General features: G+C 38.9%; 1 protein-coding gene and 1 non-coding gene across 2 annotated transcripts; both read right to left on the bottom strand.

The window, feature by feature from the left end:
- Nucleotides 1-333: 333 nt before the first annotated feature.
- On the bottom strand, nt 334-22,677 carry LOC108680176. Its single transcript, XM_047882760.1, has 13 exons — nt 20,386-22,677; nt 19,722-19,878; nt 18,447-18,603; nt 18,046-18,189; nt 16,973-17,094; nt 15,962-16,095; nt 15,457-15,530; nt 14,705-14,897; nt 6,988-7,140; nt 5,827-5,994; nt 4,744-4,949; nt 2,567-2,700; nt 334-1,405 (listed from the first exon to the last, which is right to left on the bottom strand). Exons 1-13 carry the CDS (start codon nt 22,658-22,660, stop codon nt 1,273-1,275), a joined length of 4,050 nt encoding a protein of 1,349 aa, XP_047738716.1. The 5' UTR covers nt 22,661-22,677; the 3' UTR covers nt 334-1,272.
- Nucleotides 8,947-9,109, bottom strand: LOC125178596. Its single transcript, XR_007156960.1, has one exon. It is a non-coding gene; the product is annotated as a U1 spliceosomal RNA (small nuclear RNA).
- Nucleotides 22,678-24,395: the final 1,718 nt, after the last annotated feature.

The following is a 24,395-nucleotide window of genomic DNA, read 5'->3' as shown; positions in this document are numbered from 1 at the left end:
TAAAAGATATAACCGACAAAACCGGTATTACAAAATCCTTACGAAAAAATGACTTGACTGGTAACAAAAAATCCTTACGAAAATAAAAGACATAACCGACATTAAAAAATCCTTACGAAAAAAAGACATAATCGACAATACAAAATCCTTACGAAAATAAAATACATAACCGACATAACCGGCAAAACCAAGTCCTTACGAAAAAAATGACATAACCGGCAGGCCCTGTGAGTATTGTGAGGGCCCTGTGAGTAGGCAATACAAAATAATTATGAAAAAATGACATAACCTGCAATACAAAAATTTTTAAGAGAAAATAATAAAATACCTGAGAATGTAAAATTCCATACAAAAAAAATATAACGACATTACCGGCAATATGGAATTACCTAAAATATAAAACGCGCGTTAAAAAAAAGATCTCCCACGATGCCATTTAACCAACCATACCAACGAAAATAGGAAGCTTTTAGAGGATATTTGTCTACATGAGGCAGAGTTGTTCATCTGTAGCATCGAGTACTGCATCTGTCCCAACTTTTTACGAGACTCTTTTGATCGTGGACATTTCTTTATACATTTCACTAAATGATAACTGCCTTTCACTCTAAATTTAACCTCATTGGAACTCAAAGTTGGATGACATGCATATGGCATCAAGAGCATCAGGAAGAGCTATCAATAATTTCCAACCTTGTAAAAAGTAATTTCTGAACGCGTGACGCATTATAACAAATTAAACATGTGAGAGAACATGCGGTGGTGAGACGCAGCAACATAAACATCCTTCAATGTAAAACGTACAATTCAAAGATTAAATACTGAGCACAAAATGGTTCAGAGAACGTTTGCCAACTCAAATAAGAATATCAACGTTTATACTCATGAAATGAATAGGAGTTATTACTGGCAGCTGGCGTTTGATGCAGTCGCAAACTTTATTTTAAGAATCAAAACGTGCTCAGTAAATTTCAGGAACAGATGAGAATGCCAATTCTTAATACTATTTTCACGTTGTTAGCCATAAATTTGACTAATGTCTTATACCACATTCCATTCAAAACTATAAAATGCCTTCAGTAGCCCCAAACTATTCTCCTACTTAAGACGCAAGGATTTTGGTTCCCGTTTTCAAACCGAACACGCAGCTCAGGATAAATGTCAAATATTTCATGATTAACATGGAATTTCCTTTGCATTGGTATGGTTTAATTTCCATTATATAGGACATGGGAAGGTCCAGTATTGTTACATGAATGACTTATTTTATCATCATTCAGACGATGATTGAGAGCAGAGCTCGGCAAGTCCGCGGTCCACGAGGAGACTCGAGACGCAGACGCTGTACATGTCGTCGCCGGGCACAGACTGCGACAGCAGCGAGACGCCCACGCGACCCATCACCCTGAAATTACATACACTCTAATTAATATCTTAATTACATACACTCTAATTAATAGCTTAATTACATACACTCTAATTAATAGCTTAATTACATACACTCTAATTAATAGCTTAATTACATACACTCTAATTAATATCTTAATTACATACACTCTAATTAATATCTTAATGTTGGGAATGGTACTCCTGGACAACTGTTCACCCAGATTTGAAGTCAAAGAAATGCTGGTATAATTAACTATAATCTCATTTAGAACTTAGGATCGAAAACATGAGGAATTTACCGGCATTTTTTGCTTTTAATTCTTTATTATTTTGCGATTTAATAAATAAAAAAATTCTAATGCTAGAAAACTAGGTCATTTAAGAAAGTTTACGACGGATTTGTCTCTGGACGAAGATTACGAATTCCTCGAACGATCGATCTTCGATTCAACAAACAAGATAAGTGATACATAAATTCTTTACACAAGTTATGTGCAATTGACGACTCGGCAGAACATAGAGTTGAGAATGACGGCGAATACGACACAAAAAATGATAACAATCATGTCACATAATTCCAAAGACTAATTGTACATTATACATATATAGTCCTCATCTCAGGTCATACTTGGGAAATTTTTTGAACTCTGCTTTGAATGATTCAGTAATGGGTCCGTGTATAGTGACAATTGTTTGTGCCCTTTTTGCAGAAAATTTTATACGAGCGCAATGCACACAAATCAAAATCAGTTTATGTAACCGTACCCTTTGTACATCCATGAGCAAAAAGCTAATTTTATAAAGTTTTTAATGTTTTAATTCAATGGTATGCAAGTGGCTTTGCATCATCTATATAATGAAGGTATCATAAATAAATAACGTTGCTTGGTTGCTACTAAAACGCAACGGGCAGGACTGTTCCGACTTATTTACTAAATTGGTTTGATGACATCGGACTTTCGACAGCGCTTCCAACATCTAATAATACATATATATAATAGGCGTTGGTGTTGAGAATAGTGAGCACAATAGGCGTTCGTGTTGAGAATAGTGAGTACAATAGACGTTCGTGTTGAGAATAGTGAGCTAATAAGCGAGCACAATAGGCGTTCGTGTTCGTTCATGTAGGGAAAAGCGAGCACAATAGTGCGCCTAATAGACAATCATAGAGTCTGACGTGTCGACGTCGACGACGGTGGCGACGACCAGCGACTCAGGGCGCCGTGCGACGCTCGTGAGCAGCTCAGCGGCGTCGCGCGTCCAACCTTCAGCGCCCGCCGGCCGCACGTCGTGCAGGTAACATTCAATCGCCTGCCCAGCATCATGATCAATGTAATCCAGAGAATATCATCAATACAACACGGAAATGATACACATAATTAAGACATTATGACTTCCGACTTCCATCGTCAAGAATTGCAAGAGAGGAAATGTGCAGTAGAGCAGGTAAAGGCCCGTTTACACTAGAGGCAACGACATGCGCTTTGAGTCGTTTGCTGCAGTGCCTCACCGCGCACAACCGTTCACACTACTTTTGTACTCGGTAGTTTGAGACCGCGCACTTTGAACACTAGTTGCCACCTAGACGTCAATGAGGATGGATGTAACCGAATTTGAGCTGTGGGCCATTGTTCTCGGGTGTGCTGCGGTCCGTCATTCTGCGCACTATGCCAGTTGTAAACGAGAATTTAGCATAAGCATCATAATTAGAGAACTAGCACATTCAAAAAGATACAGTTTATAAAAAATATAGTCTATCCTTAAATAAAGAGTTTCAATATTCGTACCGATATTATATCATCCTTTGAAATCGCTAAACGGTAATGCATAAATTGTCAGGAGTTGCTAAAATCACATAAACTAAACACGTCATGTAAAAATAACTTACATCATTTGCATTTCGATTATTGTACTCCTTTGACCGAACACTCCATAGGCATTCGTGTTCTCTATAAAGATCAATTAGGCCCTCTACTAAAGAGTGACTCCAAACGAGAGTGGTGTTAGTCGACATTTGGTGTGCCGGACCAGCGTACACAATCAACCTTACTAGACCACAGACAGCTATCTACTAACTAAGAATTTAAAAGCAAAGAATAGTCCACAAAAATTCATATCTTTATAGAAAACGTTTCGGAGACCAGCTCCATCGTCAGTTCGTAGAATCTAGAATAACAAATTAATATATTGAAACCATAGAACGAATTGAATTTCTTTAATTAAATAATTTAGATTTTTAACTTGATTTAAATTTTTAATTTAACTTAAACTCTCAGTTAATTTGCGATTTAAGCATACAAGTGATATCAATTCTTTAATAGCTATCTACTAAGCGCCGCGCTTGTGTTTCATGAGGCATGGCCCCTGTCAATCGGTCAAGAAGCGCATGCAGAGGCTGCAAAGCGCCTCTGCATGCGCTTTGAGGCACTTGATTCTCGTGTGAACGGGCCTTAAGAACTCTACCAACCAGTGGGGGTGATAAGGTGTTGTGGGGCATTACTAACTCGTACTGGTCGTAAACGTCAGTAATGTACATAGCGTTGCAACAAGCTTGACATACCCACACGCCGGAGGCTGTCAAGGTGCGAGTTATAAAGAGTTTAAAAAGTTTCAATCAATTAGGAAAAATAGACACATGAGCGGTTCTTTTATCCACCGGTAAAATTATAATCATAATGGCTCTTCCGATATCCGCAATGGCTTTAAACGACGATCAATTACACACAGGCGCATTTACGACTAGATTATCGATCAGTAAACGCGTCGACCTTAGCCGTCAATCTCTTGTACTATGCAAGTTTAATATTTAGGTGAATAGAATTCACAAAGCTTCAGTGTATATGATTCGTGCAGATTGATTCAAGTCATGGAAGAACCCTTCAGCTAACTTGATATGGTTCCTCAAGCGTCTTCATTCGGTTTCCTGGTCCAGCAAAGCGTTGCGATTTATCTCTTAACTGACATATCGTCCAGCAAAAATGCCGCAAAAAAAAGCAGGATGCACACATCAATGATGTTGGTGCACCTTTGTCTCTCATCCAATATGCTATCTGTCGTCTCTCTCGAGGCACTCCTTTCGAAAAACAAAGACGCCGTGAGACTATCGCACACACGCCCAAAACCCTACAACTCAGAGATCACACTCTAAAAAAAATATAAACCCGACAATTACGAATTAAAAAGTTTGCTAGCAATAAATAACCTAAATAATTCTGCATGAAAAACACTAGCAATTTTTACTTGCCTAATTTTCAATAAATAAATACTCATTATATTTGAGGTCAATACAACGTAATACAATTACAACGCTGCACCACCAGTGCAGGTGTACGCAGCACCACCAGTAGCACCCACCAATGCAGGTTGATGCACGAAGACGGGGTGCAGATCCCTGAGGCGGACTTCATGCAGCCAGCAGCAGCAGCCCACGTCCAGGAAGAAGACCTGCACGTAGCTGCCCTCTAAACTCGAGGGCGCCTCCTCCACCGGGCACTCGGAGGCGTCGGGAGCGTCGCTCACAGCCACGACCCTCACACGATACCAGAACAGCGGTCCACGACCTGTACATGATAAACAGCGGTCCACGACATGACACACAGCGGTCCACGACCTGCACGACATGACACACAGCGGTCCACGACCTGCACGACATGACAAACAGCGGTCCACGACCTCACGACATGACACACAGCGGTCCACGACCTGCACGATATGACAAACAGCGGTCCACGACCTCACGACAAACTGCACAGGAGAAACATGACAAACAACCTTGACGATTATTGTGACAAGTAAATAATACAATGATTTCGTAGTCACGCTATTACGTACACAGCAGTAGAGATCTAATTAAAATGGTTTAAATAACAAAGACACAGAAGTGCAAAGTCTTGACCATTAACAAGTTTGAGATACATTGATGTATAGACTTCAGACCACGGTGATGTGAACAATTGATTTAAATTATGAGAATAATTTCTGGGACGCGCGTGTAATGCCAGCTGACAATAAAATAACTCCATTACGGTATGCCATATTTCTCCGTTGATCACGAAGTTCGGGTACCTAACCCAACATCACAGAACGTTCTTCAAGACATTGATAATCTTATTCCAATTTAAAATATCTCAATTAAAATTATAACTCAACGATGAATCAATTGAAGAGCCATGAAGATTCATGTAAGAGATCAGAGTAAAGGTATTACACCTTGCTGTGGTACCAAGTGGAGCGGTGACATAGTTCACCTTGCTGTGGTACCAAGTGGAGCGGTGACATAGTTCACCTTGCTGTGGTACCAAGTGGAGCGGTGACATGGTTCACCTTGCTGTGGTACCAAGTGGAGCGGTGACATGGTTCACCTTGCTGTGGTACCAAGTGGAGCGGTGACATGGTTCACCTTGCTGTGGTACCAAGTGGAGCGGTGACATAGTTCACCTTGCTGTGGTACCAAGTGGAGCGGTGACATGGTAGACTGTGCAGCCATGATCTGTCCCAGCGCGGGCAGCTCCGCAGACACGGCAGGGTAAGAGCCAGCGTAAGCTTCTTCCATCTCGGCACACAGATCACTGAGAGTCTTGTCATCTTCCTCTTCAGGATCACTGGCTATGGGGACATCATATTGAGCGGTCAGGAAAAATTGTATGATAATATCTACACACGAAAGTGTAGATTCCAGAGCATTTTAAGAAACTTGGATTCGTGCTGTAATTTGGTGCACATGAGACTGGCATTAGAAAACAATTGTGCTCGTGTATGCATTTTTGAACATGAAGATGAACACATGATATTCAATTCTAAGAATAAAGTTTTTCGTTATTTGAATACATTTGGAATTTTTTAGACAAGAACGACTGTACAAACCAATTACAGTCCAACGTCTAAATTCGTTCACGCTAATAGAGCATAACAGCAAATATTTGCTTTTGACGAAGAGTGAACACAATTTAAGTAATCGTGTAACTGATACCAAGACGTGATTAACTTTACCAAGACCAATAGTACAGGGATGACAGATTTTAAGACTAGTTTAGTGACTAAAGCCAAGTAGTTAACTAGCGCTTTAACTATTCAACTATCTCGCACTGGAAGTAACGAATAAACATCACCAACGAGGTGGAAGGTCTGAATTATCACAAATTTCACACGTAAAAATCGTTCATCTCTACCCACAAGAGGCAGGTCTCAGGTGGCCAGCCCGCTGTAGCTGACTCGACAGAAGCAACGTTAGCATCTCAAAAATACGAGGTGACAGTTAGGGATACGTGAACAGCAGCAGAATCGAAAACACTTGAACAAGAGACCTCTTGCACGAGACGTCGGCGCTCGCACGAGAGAGACAGAGAGGATCGCACAACAGAGACAGTTGTTATTTGAGCATCTTGCCTACATAACAACTTAGGCCCACATGTGAGCCCGAAGTCAAATGAGACAAGCTCTGTGATGGGACGCTCAGGAACAATGCTCCTTGCAACGCGAAATACCAGAAAGCTTATGAGGAGCATAGACACACGTCAGAAGAAGAGGAGTAGATTTAAAATACAATGAATGACGAAACACGCTTAATTGTCCATAAACAAAAGTTTTTGCTTAACTCACGATGAAGGCGAAGACCGAACGGCAGGTTTACATAGAACATGGAAGGCGATACCACGGCCGACACGCGCACAATCAAGTGTGCTCCTTCGTCCGGAAGTTGAGGATCGCGGAGCAGGTTGACGAACACGGGGACTCGTTTGCAGGACAACCCATCTGAAAAAGTAGGAATATATTAAATGTTAACATCTTTAAATGCTTAGCGTCTCACATGAAAACTTATTCAACTACGCCGAGCTTCATCGTTTTGTGAACCTTTTGGTCGTGTCTATTTTATGCGACAATTACAAGAGAATTGTTATCTAAAGTTCCTCATGGTTAGGTTTCCGAGAATATTCTGCTGTATTAAATTTCATTTCATCCTTCGATTCTCAAGCTTCCATATCTAACGGCTAAACAAAAATTTAATTATTCCCCACTCATTCTTTCATATCCAGTTTGTGGTTCCGAACGACATGCATTTTAGCGTGTAGCTCATCTATTCAAAGATATAAATGTATACTTGTAAGAATTTACACTATTCATTAGACAAACTGTGCAACCGTCTCCAATGCAGTTATCCTATATGAAAGATTAGCATGTAATCAAGAGATTCTAATAAACTTTCCAGCGCGGTAAATAAATCATATTATTTATTTCATATCGAGTATATTATATTTTGTAACAATTTTGTAAGGTGGATAATATCAATATATAAATAAAGATAAGATTTATAAAGAGATACCCGAGCGGAGCCCAGTAATCATAGCCATCGCAAAATCCTTGTGCAGCAAACACCAACAAGGAGATCCCTGACCATTCACTACCCAAAAATGAAGTTCTTATCAAGAAAATAATTATTTTATTAAAAGAAGGATTCAACACTCTAAATAAGTCACGGATTTCACTGTTTTAATCAACGGCTATAGTTTTCGAGCATCATAATGATGCATAGATATCATCTGTTATGCAAGATAATTCAATGAAGATTAGATTAGTTTCATGATTTCACCTGAAACGAACATGAACGTCGTTGAATAATCAAAATGTACACATTGTGAAATAAAGTTTCCAACTGTACAAGTCACCCACAAAAATGTGCAGAGTGGGTTGTCAAATGTCGTGCGTGTTTGAGCATAGAATGTATCGAGGTTAATAATTCTCTGTAGTGAAAAATTTTGATCCTGACCTAGTTTGCTGTAACTGAATACGATTCAAAGCGAGACGAGTTGTAGACTTCTGCTCAAGCATCTGTTAACAAGTTACGATCCTGCCTCGACGTACGGTGGCGAAAAATTTCATGATATTCGAATTTTCACTGTTCCCTTTACCACGTTTTACTGGTATCGTATCAAATCCTTGTCATAACTGACATCGATATTTTGTGGTCCTAAATGCGACCATCTAACATTGCAGCAAGTAGAAGATTTTCATAATAATAGTATAACGTAGGAATTATCACGTAATGTCTTCAGAACCAGATTTTTTTCAGTTAATTTTTCGTACATGTTTGCACTCATGTTAGAGCTCGATTATTAAGACCTAGCAATATTCAATAATAAACATAGAATAAAGTCAACCTCTCTAGTCGAGAAATTCAAAAACAATCTTTGTTCCATCTTCAAATTGAATTTTCTTCCTTATGTTTCATGCTCTACCCAAGTAGAAACTTAGGGGAAGAGCATAACAAAGGTCGAATTCTCAACAGCATTAAACTATCTAAAAAAGTTGAATTTACTTTTCCAGAAAAAATATGATGTCATTAGGTATCAAAGAAACTTTTGCGATAGGATGACGCTCAGGCGGAATAATCATAATTACATAAAGTTTGAAAATGACAGTGAAACGGAATTTAGACGGAGCGACACTGCGAAAGATATTATACAGCGATCATGAACGATTCTAGCAAACTCCAACGCGATAAACAACTCATAAGATACGATTTATGTCGAATGCCCTTTAATTTAAGCATATAGTTTTATATGGGGGATAGCGCGAACGCAGTCCCCCGCTACCAAAAATTACGCACCCGAGTTACCCACATTTGGGGTAATCGCAAGGGTCAGCAACACCGGAGTGCAATGGTGAGCCTCGCCCTGGGGGAACCGCCTTCATGATCACGGTATCCCCTGTGCCAGGTAAGTATGCTCTTTTTCGTTCCGCGTGGACCCCCTCTCTCCATGACTGGGCACAAGAAACTTTCCGAGGGACACTGAGGTGTAACAAATTCCTGGCGCTCCAGCTCATTCACAGATAATATACACCAGAACGGGGCCGAGTAATCATTGCCATCACAAAATCCTCGTGTGGTTAACGCTAACAAGTGACCATTATCTACCCATAAATTAGTTAATTATAAAGAAAATGATTATTTGATAAAAAAAATTGAACCATGTCAATAAGTTTCGGTTTTCATCGTCTTATTCAACAGTTATCTTTTTCGAACATCATATATAGCACATAGATATCATCTATTATGAAAGGAGATTAAAAAAATATTAGATTAGTTTGATGATATCATGAAAGGAGATTAAAAAAATATTAGATTAGTTTGATGATATCAACTGAAAAGAACATGAACGTCGTTGAATTATCAAATTGTAGACATGTGAAATAATGTTTACCCATTATACTAGTCACCCACAGAAATGTGCATAGTGGTTGTCAAACGTCAGGCGTGTTTGACCATAGATTGTATAGCGGTTAATAATTTTCTGTAGTGATAATTTTATATCCTGACCTAATTTGCTGTTATTGAATCCAATTCGAAGCGAAATGAGCTGTAGACTTTTACTCAAGCATCTGTTAACAAGTTACGATCTTGCCTCGACATACGGTGGCGAAAGATTCAATGCTACTTGAATTTTCACTCTTCCCTTTACCACGTTTTACTGGTATCGTATCAAATCCTTGTCATAATTGACTTCGATATTTTGTGGTCATAAATGCGACCATCTAAGATTCCAGAAAGGAGAAAGTATCCAGAATGCCAATATAACGTAGGAATTACCGAATGTCTTGGGAACCTGAATCATTTTCAGTAAATTTTCCATACATGTTGTCCCTCATAGTAAAGCTCCGTTATGAAGTCTTTGTCATAATATATAATAAACATGGAATAAATCAATTCCACGAGTCAACTAATAAAATATAGCTTATGTTGAGAGGTAAGAAACCATCTATTTTTGTCCAGTCTTCGAATTGAATTTTCTACATTTTAATGTTTAACGCTCTCCCCCAAAAGGATAAACTTCAAGTTAGCGCAACCAAGGTCGGATTATCAACAGCATTTATCTTATTTGAAACATCTGAGACTCGTTTCCCAGAGCAAATCTGATGTCATGAGATATCAAGTATCAAAGTAATCTTTATGCTTGATGATAAGACTTGCTGATAGGATTTTTAGTAAAGCTTACTTATGAAGTCCTAATCACTTTGGATACTTAATTCTCAACGTTTAATCAAGTCAACTTCCAGTTGATTCGCTAATTAATTGAGGAATGTATTTAATCACAAATTTAAAACTATCTATGTTTCTCAATTTCCTAAATTGAAAAGTACTTCTTGCATGCTTTTATCTTATTGCCCATGAAAGAAATCTTTCCAGTTTGCTGTAGCCTAGTAGATTTTCATTACCATAAACTCTTTCCGTAGTAGCGAGCGGAGATATTTCCTGTGAAAATTTGATTTTAATGTGTTCATCCGTTAACATTCTAACAGGTTAGTGAGTTGTTGCATCACATTTTGGCATTCGTGGAGTACTAGGAACTTGCAACGTGGAAAGATCCTAGTTCCTTGTTTTCAATCTTGAAACTGGCTAGACTAAATATCGCAAGAAATATTTAAAGAGTGTTTCGATAATTTAATCGCAACACAATCAACGAAGGAGCACGGCAGACAATTTAAAGTTTCATAAAGAATGGACTGAATGTCATCTATAAATTTAAAACGTATAGTAGCCGGAATTATGGCCGCAATAAAAGACCGCACAGCTGCATGCCGAAAGCAATGAGAAGACATTTGGTCAAAGGAGACGTTCCAGTTCGCTAAATTTTCATGGTCTGCATATTCCGAACCAAAAGTTCAAATCTAGCATGAAGATACACAAAAACTCATAATCATCAAGAAAGCCTATCAATTAAATTTATGGGGAAACTTATTTCTGAAGCCAGTGGATTCCCTTCTAAAAATTATTCGGTAAGTTTTCCGGTTTCTTGATCAACATCAAACCAAACTCTAAAAGATTCAGTGACATGTCTGAGTAGGATGATCTTCAAATGTCTCTACAACTCAGAAAAGTTTCGTGAGCTCGCTTCCCACAAATAGACTTGAATAAAAATTGACCACAGTTTGCTGCTTTTGCTTGAAATTGTTTTGAACAAAAATTTATAACCGACGAGTTAGCGCATGAAACAGTCCGCAAGTTTCATTTCACTGAAACTCCGAATTTCTAATAAATCAGATTGCCTCCAAACGGAAAATAAAAATTCTTCAGTATGGTCGTCTTATTTATAAAAGCCTCAGTAAAATAGGCCATGGGCCTATTTCTTCAACGCCGACACTTCTATTCTTATTTTGTCAAAACTTCATATATTGTGTGTGTACACTATGGCTAAAGCACGTGCGTAACTTTAATTTACATAGCCGTTGAAATCTGTCTAAATCCACACAATCAAAATTATATAATGAATCCAATTTCTAACAAGCATTTTTGGTAAAGTATGCGCTAAAATCTGTCTCAGATTCTCTGTCAAGAATTCAAGCAGATAATCAATAAAACGCTTTGACAGAAAATTAGCCTCAGCGGAGACCCAAATATTCTAAGCTTAATGAATACCCTATTAAGTAAAAAATATTCTTTAACGGTCGATTTGTCCTCTTTAACGGTCGAAAAATACATGAAATTCTCAATAGTGTACACACAAATGAGTAATCTCTTAAATTTGTGAGCGATAGTGTCCGAAGCGATTTGAATTCCAGAGAAGCAAATACGGGTGAGGCCGTGTGTTCAGTACTGCTGACACAAGGGCGAGCGCGAGCCATCAAGCCTAGGTGTATAACACCGTCCTTGTCTTGGGTGAGACGCAGGGTCTATGATCGTACGAGAGCCTCTGTCGTGCTGACAACAAGATTTAACTATCACGCAACTTCTGTTGCAATTTCTGGAAGCCTCTTTACTTTACAAGAGGCTAAAAACGTGCAATGTCACAAAACTCGCAAATTCTCTCAATTGTCAGAGCTCAAAATTAACAAAATTCACCACAGACGCGTTAGTTACAACTTTACCAGTATGAACATTTAAAGCTTATTTATGTCTACAGTTCGTTATCTTTATAATTTATATCAATATAACTTTCCATGCAGTTACATTTCGATTCAGCATACCTTGGCGCTAATGGTTAGAAGTGATGATGAATAAAGAATGGCACGGGTCAAAGATATATGTCATCTGTCGCCTCATCGAATTTTGAGAGTGCAGACATGCAACACTTAGACGACAGAAGGATAACGATGGAACATTTCCTACATAATTGAAAAGTGATTTGATAGCTACATGTAATACGCAATATAAGTTTGTTCAATCGATCACTCCTGGGACTGGCGCCTCGAAATTGACAGTTCATACTTTCGATCTATCATCTGAAATCATTGACAGCTACACAATAGTGCATAGTTTTCCACTAATCATCAATGACAATTACAGAAGCAGTTCCGTAGTGCACAAGACATTTATGGGGAGCGCCCGAGTAGTGTGCTGGAAAATATCATTGCATTAGAACGTACATTTGTTTGGCATCAGAGTTAACGAAAAATCCGCGTAACAGCTAGAGTCAAGTAGACATATTGACACTTATATGCATCGACCACGTTCTTATAGTTACGAGGATAAAAATGAAACAAAGAGATATGCACAAAAAGCAATATAACATGATTAAAGATTGATTGTAACTTATCTTTATTCAGGTTTCAAGGGCGCGTTCAATATTGACCGCAAAACTTAATTCATTTCTAACAGAGGTAGTGAAATTGCTAGAACGCGCTGATGCTCTTAGCTCTAGGTTCTCTATTCAAATAAGGCATCGCATCTCTAGGTTCTCTATTCAAATAAGGCATCGCATCTCTAGGTTCTCTATTCAAATAAGGCTTCGCGTCTCTAGGTTCTCTATTCAAATAAGGCATCGCGTCTCTAGGTTCTCTATTCAAATAAGGCTTCGTATCTCTAGGTTCTCTATTCGAATAAGGCGTCGTACATTCGTCATGTATTCTGCGAGAATTCTGATATTGAGTACGGAAGTCTTGAGATAACATGAAAACAAGTAACACAATATTTTCTAAATAAATAGGTATTATTGTCTATGTTGAAATTGTCAATATAAATGTTTAAGCTTCAACTGACAATTTGAAAAGATGATAAGAGAAGTGTGATAAGAGAAGGATACTATGATCCTGGAATTTATTATCGCTCGACAAACGATAAATTTTTAAACGATCTTGTTCTGAAATATGCGTGTAGCATCACTGTTTCCGGGATACAATCTCGTGAATCGCTGATAATTTTAAATGCCATTATTCATAATATGTTGCTGATCCGACACGTATTGTTATGATTTATTTGAGTCAACATTACCGTTATTTGCACTATTGCTGTTTCTCAGGTTTATTCCCCTAGTTATGAGTAATCGACATAACTTAATGATATTATTACATTACGACATATGATTAATGATGTTGTCAGTCTATTCCATGTTACATCATAACCAGGCCCCATCACTGCATACCTGCATCTGTCTAATTTTTATTCCGGATATTCATTTCAAAAAGCGCGCAATATCGAGGAAACTTATTTCTACGACAACATGCGACTACATATTTTCAAAATAAAAATTTGAATTAATTCTACCTAGGTTGCATTACTCGCTCAGTAATCACAGGCCAAACTTGTCGATTTAATGACTTTATGACAATTTTGCCATCTGATTCATTAATTCATGAACAGAGAACTAACCTTCATGACTGACTATTCTAAGAAGTACGCTTTTCTGACTTCTTTCTCATCCATGGGTGTCGATGACAGACTCCCGTGACATGTAACACTGGCCGGTCTCTAATAATTCCCGTGACAAATACCAGGGGCCGGTCTCTAATAATTCCCGTGACATATAGCACTGGCCGGTCTCCAATAATTCCCGTGACATATAGCACTGGCCGGTCTCCAATAATTCCCGTGACATATAGCACTGACCGGTCTCCAATAATTCCCGTGACATATAGCACTGGCCGGTCTCCACCGTGACATATAGCACTGACCGGTCTCTAATAATTCCCGTGACAAAAGCAGGGGCCGGTCCCGAATAATTCCCGTGATACATATATAGCACTGGCCGGTCTCCAATAATTCCCGTGACATATAGCACTGGCCCGTCTCGAATAATCCATCAAAATAAATTGCCGAGGGAAAGAAGCGACTTCATCAACGCACAAAGAAATAGGTCAGTCTGCACTCGTAATCATTCCGACGGAAACTTTAAACCAGAAGCATTCCTTGAATGCTTGAATGAGAGCTTGAACTGGAAGTCGTGCGATGCAAGAGCCGCATCAAACCATTCGACATAATGACAAAATCGCCCAGAAAAAACACGGATCGCTAGCTTAAAGTCATACCCAACGAATTACAACCTATAATAGAAATCTGACGTGACTTCGGTTAAACCAACACTTAAATTCACAAAAAAAATCTAACCTGGTCTCGGGATGGAGTGTTCCCAGGCGCAGGAGTCCCCCCTGGGGCAGGCGCGCCCCGAGCGGTAGAAGCGACAGAGGCGCTCGTCATCGTCGTTGACGACGCCCATGGCGGCGACCTCGAGGCCGTCCTCTCGGTAGCGCGGGTGGTTCGTGGCGCTGCTGAAGGCGGCCTGCATCGGGTCCCAGGTGTGCTGCACGAACACCTTGTGTTGACTGCACCGTCATCGTCATATATATACAGGCTTAGTTACTTGATGTTAACGATGACTGCAGTACCAATACTTAGTTACTTGATGTTAACGATGACTGCAGTACCAATACTTAAGTTACTTGATGTTCTTAGTTACTTGATGTTAACGATGACTGCAGTACCAATGCTTAGTTACTTGATGTTAACGATGAACGCAGTACCAATACTTAGTTACTTGATCTTAGCAATGATTGTCGTGTTGATCGATTATTGCATACATAATACAAATGGTGCCAGCGATGTTAATTTCATGATTACTTCTTAATGATAGCCTTATTTGAGATAATGTCACGTCACAAAGAGAGACGCAAACGTACCTACCAGCGAAACGTGCATTGAAAAATTACTTACAGGGGTTGCATAATATGGTCATGGTCCATGCCATGCCTCAGTACGTTCAGTTTTTTGAAGACTAAATAATTAAGTATTAAATCACCCGATTAAGGCTTCAGATAAAATCTAAACATCACATTACGCACAATAAGCGGCTTTTATTATACCTGCAGCTCAGCAGCCTTTAGCTCGTGTGAATTTGCCGTGCCGACGTTCTGAGTGGTGCTACACGCGAGCGAAACTGCGGACAGATATAATCATTAAAAATAAATTATACAATACGAAAATCATCTTAAAATTAAACATTACTGTCATGAAATACAAGAAAAACTATTAAACAAACAAATGTCTATCCAACAACAATTCTCTGAATATTTTTCTTCATAGAATTGGAATTACCAGCATAACTGTTCACAACGATAAAATGTTTCAAATCAATAACAAAAATCACTAGAAAATTAGGCAAGCTATTAAGTTCTCTAACTATCAATGTAAAAAAAAAACAATGCAGCAAATCTACTACTCTGTCTCAAATTATCGCTATTTTGCGCCGAACGAAACGCGTTTTATATAAAATTCCTAATATATCTGCATTGTTGTATGCTGATAATATATACAATAATATATATCTGCATATATATCATAATATATCTATAAGACAAGTAAGCTGACCGAGCTGAGCGAGATCCTGGGGCAGGTTCTGTAGGCGACGAGACTGCGCGAGGCCTCTGGCGACGAGCTCCTCGTTGACGATCACGTCGTCGCACGTCTCCAGCAGCACGTCGTGCCGGCCATCACTGCCACAACTGCAACTAACTGCAGTTAATCTCCTGCAACTAACTGTAGTTAATCTCCTGCAACTAACTGCAGTTAATATCCTGCAGCTAACTGCAGTTAATCTCCTGCAACTAACTGCAGTTAATCTCCTGCAACAATAATCGATTCATTATCGTGACCGTCTCAAATAGGAAACAATCATTAATATATATGAAAAAAATCGTAATTTTTCATCATCCCTAATCGCCATTACAGAGAGAGAAGGAATAATTATACCATTTAGGAGTACCGGTACGTATAAACCGTACATAGACACGAGTAATTGTATGTGTACAATACAGAGCCCAGACAATGGGCACAAATATAAAAGACTGAGGGCACGTGATATGACAAACATACAATACGAGCAATTATACGTGACTGAAGAGAGACATGCAGCACGTGTGCGTGTACAGGCCAGCAGGCACAGCAGCGCAGTGAGAGAGAAACATGCATGAATGTGAAGGACAAAACTATTAGATGTTCAGCACGAGGAANAGAGACATACAACTGGACAATACAGAGACATACAACTGGACAATACAGAGACATACAAGACAATACAGAGACATACAACAGGACAATACAGAGACATCCAACAGGACAATACAGAGACATAGAGCAGGACAATACTGAGACATCCAACAAGACAACACAGAGACATATAAGAGAGCAGTGCAGAGACATTCAACACGAACAAGTGAACAAGACAACACAGAGACACATAAGAGAACAGTACAGAGACATTCAACACAAACAAGTGAACAAGACAACACAGAGACATCAACAGAACAATACAGAGACATTCAACACGGATAAGTGAACAAGAACAACAGACACATAAGAGAGCAGTACAGAGATACAGACGCTGCAGTGTTGCGCGGCACGAGGTATGCGGTGTGAGCGTCAGGTCGCGCGCACAGCTCCTGCATGGCACGACAGCTCGCCTCGGACCAGCCGCTGAACTCGTCACTCGGGGCAGGATATACCTGACAATAACGCCATACATTAGAGCAATACAAACGCATATAAAGCAAACATAGATGATAACAGAAAAGCTTGGATAACACGTGTAAGTGATGGCAGGATACACATTCTAATAAAGCCCAAACTAGAGAAACGCAATTCCATACACGCAAATGAAGTTGGAACCACGTTGTTTGCAAGTCGAGTTTATTGAAACATTATTTACGTAATCTGTGTTATTTCAAGTCAGATCACTGGCGGTAAGCATATAAATGCATACATAAAGGCTTGCGTATGCCCGTACAAGTGATGTATATCTATCTACATTTGAACATGACTTTTAAGAAATGCGAGTTGGGGAGATTATACCCTTTCGTTACTCGAACGTAACACATCACTTATAAGATTTTTTCACCATCATTTTCGCTGAGTGTGAAAAGGGAGCTGGAACATCTGAATAGGAAGCGCTGTGGAAACAATACACCCAAAGAAACCAGCTACAAAATGTTACCCAATCTTAATTAAGATCATGTGAGCGTGGGAACGAACCAATTTCATGTCCCAAAAGGCAAATACCAGCAAGTGATAACTTTTAGGGGCCAGGGGCCATACTTTCAAAAATCGCTAAGTGAACATTAAAACTTACGCTTTATTTTCCTGTCCACGATTGGTGGATTTTGCTTAAAAGACCGTCAATGATCGGTTCATGCACATACGATCTCTAATTTTTTTTTTTTTAAATAGGCCCAGGACATTGCAAACTGCGGAGGGCATAAATTCATATTTGAGGCAATGTATAACATGTAAAGTCTAAAGAATTGCCAACTATAAGATCTAACTCCAGTAAATAACGTATATGTAAAGTCTACAGAATTACTAACTATAAGATCTAACTCCAGTAAATAACGTATATGTAAAGTCTACAGAATTACTAACTAAATAATCAAATGCCAGTAACTAATTAATATTCTTACGGCAGCGAGGGCGCAGTGTATGGCAAAGGGCGGCCAGCGTGCCAAGTCCTGGTGCAAGACGCGCACCAGCGACAGCGGCACCTCCACACAGCGGCCGTGGTCCACCAAGAGGAACTTCAGTTTATCTTCTCCGTTGTTCTCATCCTGACCAACGTACATGTTACTAACTGCTTTTGACATTACTGCCACTGGCTGATATAAACTACCTAGTTATAATTAAACCTCGTATTCAGGCCTCTGAAGCACATTCCAAACAAAACGAATTCGATTTGCAAAAATAAAATCTTGAGTTTCTTTTACCAATAATATATTTCAAACACGTTTTCTAGCAAACATCCATTTAGAAGGAATAAATCACTACATATAACAAGCTAGCGCAGCTAACATTCGAACACACATACCTGGCTGTTGGTCAGAGAGTTGGACATAAAGCGTGCGCGACTCCAGCACTCCAGGTCCTGGTCATACACCGCCCAGTGCGAACATGGGCGCAAATCTCCAGCTTGCAGGGCCTTGTACGTGACTTCCCGGTAGTGGGAGTCAACCTCATCGAGGCACCTTGGAGAACACATTCATTATAAGGTACAACTCAAAAATGTATAAAGAGTTCATCTCATCATGACATTGCTTACTTGTGATCGTAAAACAAATATTATATAAATATATTATATATTACTCGTTCAGGTAAGATGTCTGCATAAGAATTATTGATACAACTTAATAGACATACCGTAGAATGTCAACTTATTACTTGCCCAGAAATTGAGTTAATTTTCAAATAAAAATACTGTTACTGATATCACAGTACAATAACCAATCCTAAAAATATTACAACTGATCATATAAATAAAAAAATTATACGGTACTCCAGTTATTTGGATAGGAAATTAATAACCCCCAAAAATGTGCCTAGTTACTTGCAAGTGAACATGTATTGTCAATTTTATTTCAATGAAAACATGACCATATGCATAGTCAACCACAATGGAGTTGACATGTTCATTCAGTTTGCAGATAAACTTGGCCTTTGCACAAGAAGGATTACAGACTACAATATCTAAGGCATGTGTATGTGATCAAGATGAACAATTTGCACCGACTTCACGTTATCTTTTTAGCATGCAAGGAAATGATAACTTGAAGTCGTACAAAAAGTCCCACCACGTCCCCAGGCTTATGCTTGAGGCAATTCCATGATGCCTTTTATTGCATAAATAAATTAATGAACAGTTTTGGCTCAGATACGAAATATTTGCACTATTCAATTTTTAAAAGTTGGCAGTACCAATATTTATCAAATTAATAACAGGAACTTGATGATGTAGACTGTGATTGAAGTTAGACAGGTCTCCTTTACATATTCATGTCTGAATTTAAATAATATGAAATTTTCAAAATCTGGTAGTGACCATAGGTACCTACTTGAAAAATTCTTCAACTGCAATTTACCCCTTTAATAAATAAAATTGTAAAAAATGCAGAGAATTTGTCATAATTTCAGGACTTCAGAAATTTTGAATTGCTGCACATTTCTATTGCTGCCAGCTAACAGGTTAGAGCTATCAAATATAACAAGGAGAACTTAGGAAAAATATACGTAATCAATGCTATAAAATCTCCCAACCGAAAATATAGACAAGTAAGTAAAAGTTAGAGAAAACAATATCACTTCTCACCTGGCCATTTCATCACCGTATTCAAGAGTAGCAACGATAACATAAAAATCTGATGGGTCTGTGAAGCTCAGCAGCAGCACCGGGATGGGAGCTCCCTCATGCGTGGGCAGCTTCAGTTCAGGCAATTTTATGCAGGGAAGTTCTCCCTCACATGTGTCTGTAGAGCATCAATCATTATAAGCAGGCAAACATCTGCTATGAACATATCTGATATACGTGTTCATCAGAGAAAGATTTCTTAAGAGAAATGAGAAAACATTGGCATTAAAAATTACAAAAAAAAAATTACAAGCAAACAATGCATAATAATACTGATGAAGTAACTTGCATTGAACTCAAATCTTTTCATTCTAGTATAGAGAATGAAAGTCTACCTATATTTAAATACCTACATTGATTAACACAAAGGGTCAATGGTAAATCACTGTCCTGGTAAATCTGTATCAACAATATTTATAGGCAACACAGCAACAACTTTTGAGCGCTTCAATTTTATAATGATCAAAATTTTGTATGAGTTTAAAGCAACAGAAGAATACCAGAGAGATTGTTTATAAGGAGCTAAAAGTGACAGAAGAAAAATATATATTAAATGCTGGAAGGATACTAATTGAAAATAGAAACTAATCATTATGATTGGGCCATTAAAACTTAAAGTGCTCACCAGCAGGAGTTTCTTCAACAGATGCTAGGGTAATATGTTCTGGTCCAAATGTTCTTGTGCAAGGTTGTTCTTCAGGAGCATCAATGGGTGAGAGCAGCTGACAAAGCTCCTCATGGAAACTCTTCATTGATGTATCTACATGCAGCGTTCTGTTGAATCTTGGACTAGACAAATCCAAGCTCACCTCTTCAGTGTGATTGGTATCTAACCACTTTAGAATATCCTGTGACTTATTCCTAGATAATATAGGATGATCAACCATGGTGTTGTTACCAGAAGTATGATGTAAGATTTGTGTCTTCTCTTTGCCATTGGTAGCAGACTCGTCATCTTCAATTAATGGACGAAATGGGTCTGCATCTGTCAGTTGCTGTACCGGGGTGCTGCACCTTGGTTCTTCCTCCAATAGCAAATTATCCTGCATTCCATCACAAGGTTCAACTTCATTCTTTATAGTACAATCAATGGTTGTGTACCTGTTGGTGCTTTTGAAGCTTTCAATAGTTTTTTCTTTCACATCCAAGATGTCATCATCCTGAAACTGGCAGTTATTGTCCACATTATTTTCTGTCAGCTTCAGATCCTGCTTTCCAACACCAGCACTTAAACCTAACTGGGAACCGTCCATGACTTCACGGTTTCTTTCTTTGTTGACTTCAAAGGTTTCTTTCTTTGTTGAACCTGATTTATTATTTTCTACTTCATGGTGAATCTCAGTGACTGTCACATTACCAGAGCGCTCATTCTCTTGCTTCAATTCCTCCACTTCTGAAATATTTTCATGACCAGGATTTCTCAAGAAAGTATCAAATTTCTGTTGAAATATTTCAATACCATACAGGCCTGATTTCACTGGGTGTACACATATCTCGCCATCACATTGAACATCAGAATTCATCGAGTTTGTAAATGACTGATAGTAAGGAGCAACAGGTAAGGTAGAATTTTGCTCCAAATGACCATAGTCAACCTTATGGGCAGAATCATAAAGCATTCTCTCACTGTGCAATGGTCCTTCTATTCCTCCATGTGCTTCTGGCAACATATGCAAGCTGGAGCAACTTTGATTATATTGATGATCACTCTGACCAAAGCAACTATGCAGAGCAACATTTTGGCATTGGAAATCTCTAGCATGGTGCGTAGTAGCCTGCATGTCTACAGGACTCAGCTGGGCACTGCCTAAACAAGGACACAGAACAAGCGGCTGCAGCAGATGCAACTGAAGCGGGTATTTGGGATACTGAAGTGAACTAATGCTTGGCATTTCCCATACATGTGGCATTTCCCATATGCGTGGCATTTCCCATATGCGTGGCATTTCCCATATGCGTGGCATTTCCCATATGCGTGGCATTTCCCATATGCGTGGCATTTCCCATATGCGTGGCATTTCCCATACATGTGGCATTTCCCATATGCGTGGCATTTCCCATACGCTTGGCATTTCTGATACACTTGGCATTTCTGATACACTTGGCATTTCTGATACACTTGGCACTTCTGATACACTTGGCATTTCTGATACACTTGGCACTTCTGATACACTTGGCACTTCTGATACACTTGGCATTTCTGATACACTTGGCATTTCTGATACACTTGGCATCTCTGATACACTTGGCATCTCTGATACACTTGGCATCTCTGATACACTTGGCATCTCTGATACACTTGGCATCTCTGATACACTTGGCATCTCTGATACACTTGGCATCTCTGATACACTTGGCATCTCTGATACACTTGGCATCTCTGATACACTTGGCATCTCTGATACACTTGGCATCTCTGATACACTTGGCATCTCTGATACACTTGGCATCTCTGATACACTTGGCATCTCTGATACACTTGGCATCTCTGATACACTTGGCATCTCTGATACACTTGGCATCTCTGATACACTTGGCATCTCTGATACACTTGGCATCTCTGATACACTTGGCATCTCTGATACACTTGGCATCTCTGATACACTTGGCATCTCTGATACACTTGGCATCTCTGATACACTTGGCATCTCTGATACACTTGGCATCTCTGATACACTTGGCATCTCTGATACACTTGGCATCTCTGATACACTTGGCATCTCTGATACACTTGGCATCTCTGATACACTTGGCATCTCTGATACACTTGGCATCTCTGATACACTTGGCATCTCTGATACACTTGGCATCTCTGATACACTTGGCATCTCTGATACACTTGGCATCTCTGATACACTTGGCATCTCTGATACACTTGGCATCTCTGATACACTTGGCATCTCTGATACACTTGGCATCTCTGATACACTTGGCATCGCTGATACACTTGGCATCGCTGATACACATGGCATCTCTGATACACTTGGCATCTCTGATACACTAGGTTTTTCAGATACACTTGGTATTTTTGATGCACTTGGCAGCCCTGATGCACTTTGCAGTTCTGATGCACTCTGCAGTTCTGACATGCTTGGTATTTCTGTTACCCTTGGCATTTCATCACAATTTATGTTCAGAACACATTCTTCCGGGACTAATATCTGTACAGACGCTGCTGGCATTGGTTTCAATGATTCTGGTAAAATGGAGCAAGTTCCTAAACATGAGCTGGAAATTTCGGTTCTTTCTCCATACCAGCTGTGTAAATTACTATCAATCTCTTGAGCAATCTCTGTCAGGACTTGTGACCTTTGTAACATTTCTGACTTAAAATCTAAGCCAATCTGCTCTATATTCTCATTTAAATTTTGACTTGTCAAATCAGAATCATCCAGGTTACTGATGAATGAATTTAGAGGCATGCAAGGCCTATCAGCTGCCCCAGTCTGGCTCAGGGGGCAAAAAATTTCATCAACAAACCCTGTGCTGCTGGCCATAATCTTTACTTCTTCAGGCTCTTGAAAAGAATTTTTCATATTTTCATAAGAATGAAAATGATCACTGGAGGGATCTTCTGGAATAACTATCACAGTTTCCAGTTTGATTGTTGACTTTGAATTCATCTTCTTAATTTAGAAACCTTGGATACAATTAAAAAAAGACATTAATAAAGTTAACAATATCTAGATAAGAACAAATATGGGAGCAAAATTGCATCATAGAAACATATGAAGAGACTCAGCAGCAATAAAATCTGAAACTTTCATAGTGTTATGCCATACTCAATAAATTTGAGCAAAATTTACTGGGTGATGATGAATTCTTCCTAAACAGGGACACTCAATAAGAGTTATAAACAAATATACATGGAATTTCCAGTAGCTATCACAGCCCATGGCATAGTGTCAAAGCAGAGACTTTTATAGACTCTTCCTCAATTTTGTTTCTGAGTCAAAGAAGTAGACCAGTAGAGTATCATGAACACCAACATCATCATACAAGTACACAAGTTATTGGTTTAAATCTTGAGTAAGTAAGGAAATTAAAAATGAACTGATTCTATGGCCCAGGGCAAAAAAAAATAAAATATTTTGATCGCATATTCTACCTCACATACTACCCAACACACCAATGTATCAACAATGATCTAGCTTGGTTATAAATAAAACAGAACACCAAAATAATAATTATATAATTATTTGGAAAGATCTTGAGTGTAAATCCAATTGTTATACATGTGCAATTGTTACATATTATTACTTATTGAATATGCAAAATACAAATAACCATCATTCTGGGATAGGTGTATATTATATTTGAAGGTTCAACCTCATGAGAATGAACCTACACACCACCATGCAAGGTAAGGGCTGTTGTCTGCTACTTTGAGTTACCTATCAACTGAAAAAAAATATAACTCAGTACTCACTGCAGTGAGTGAGAGAGAGAGCGCATTTTCTCGTCGATGAAAACTTGAAGTCATGGACAGACAGACATGGCAAGCACATTAGTGCATTTTTTCCATAAATGAGAAAATGGGCTAAAAAGGCACATCATAAGGTAGTATTTGGGACATGAAGCATATATATGTTCAGGAGCAAATTGAAATTGTTGCTGCCTATTCCAAGCATTCTA

The sequence above is a fragment of the Hyalella azteca genome, unplaced genomic scaffold (genome assembly GCF_000764305.2).
Source record: "Hyalella azteca isolate HAZT.00-mixed unplaced genomic scaffold, Hazt_2.0.2 contig11259, whole genome shotgun sequence".
Taxonomy (NCBI): Eukaryota; Metazoa; Arthropoda; class Malacostraca; order Amphipoda; family Hyalellidae; genus Hyalella; species Hyalella azteca.
The sequence above is the reverse complement of the archived record's forward strand: the minus strand, read 5'-3'. Positions and strand labels throughout refer to the sequence as shown.

Coding starts and splice junctions, on each gene's coding strand:
- LOC108680176 (XM_047882760.1), bottom strand. CDS start 22,660: ATGCCAAGTGTATCAGAGATGCCAAGTGTATCAGAGATGCCAAGTGTA. Junction 19,879..20,385: donor TGTTGAAGAAACTCCTGCTG/GTGAGCACTTTA, acceptor GATGCTCTACAG/ACACATGTGAGGGAGAACTT. Junction 14,898..15,456: donor TAAAGGCTGCTGAGCTGCAG/GTATAATAAAAG, acceptor GTGTTCGTGCAG/CACACCTGGGACCCGATGCA.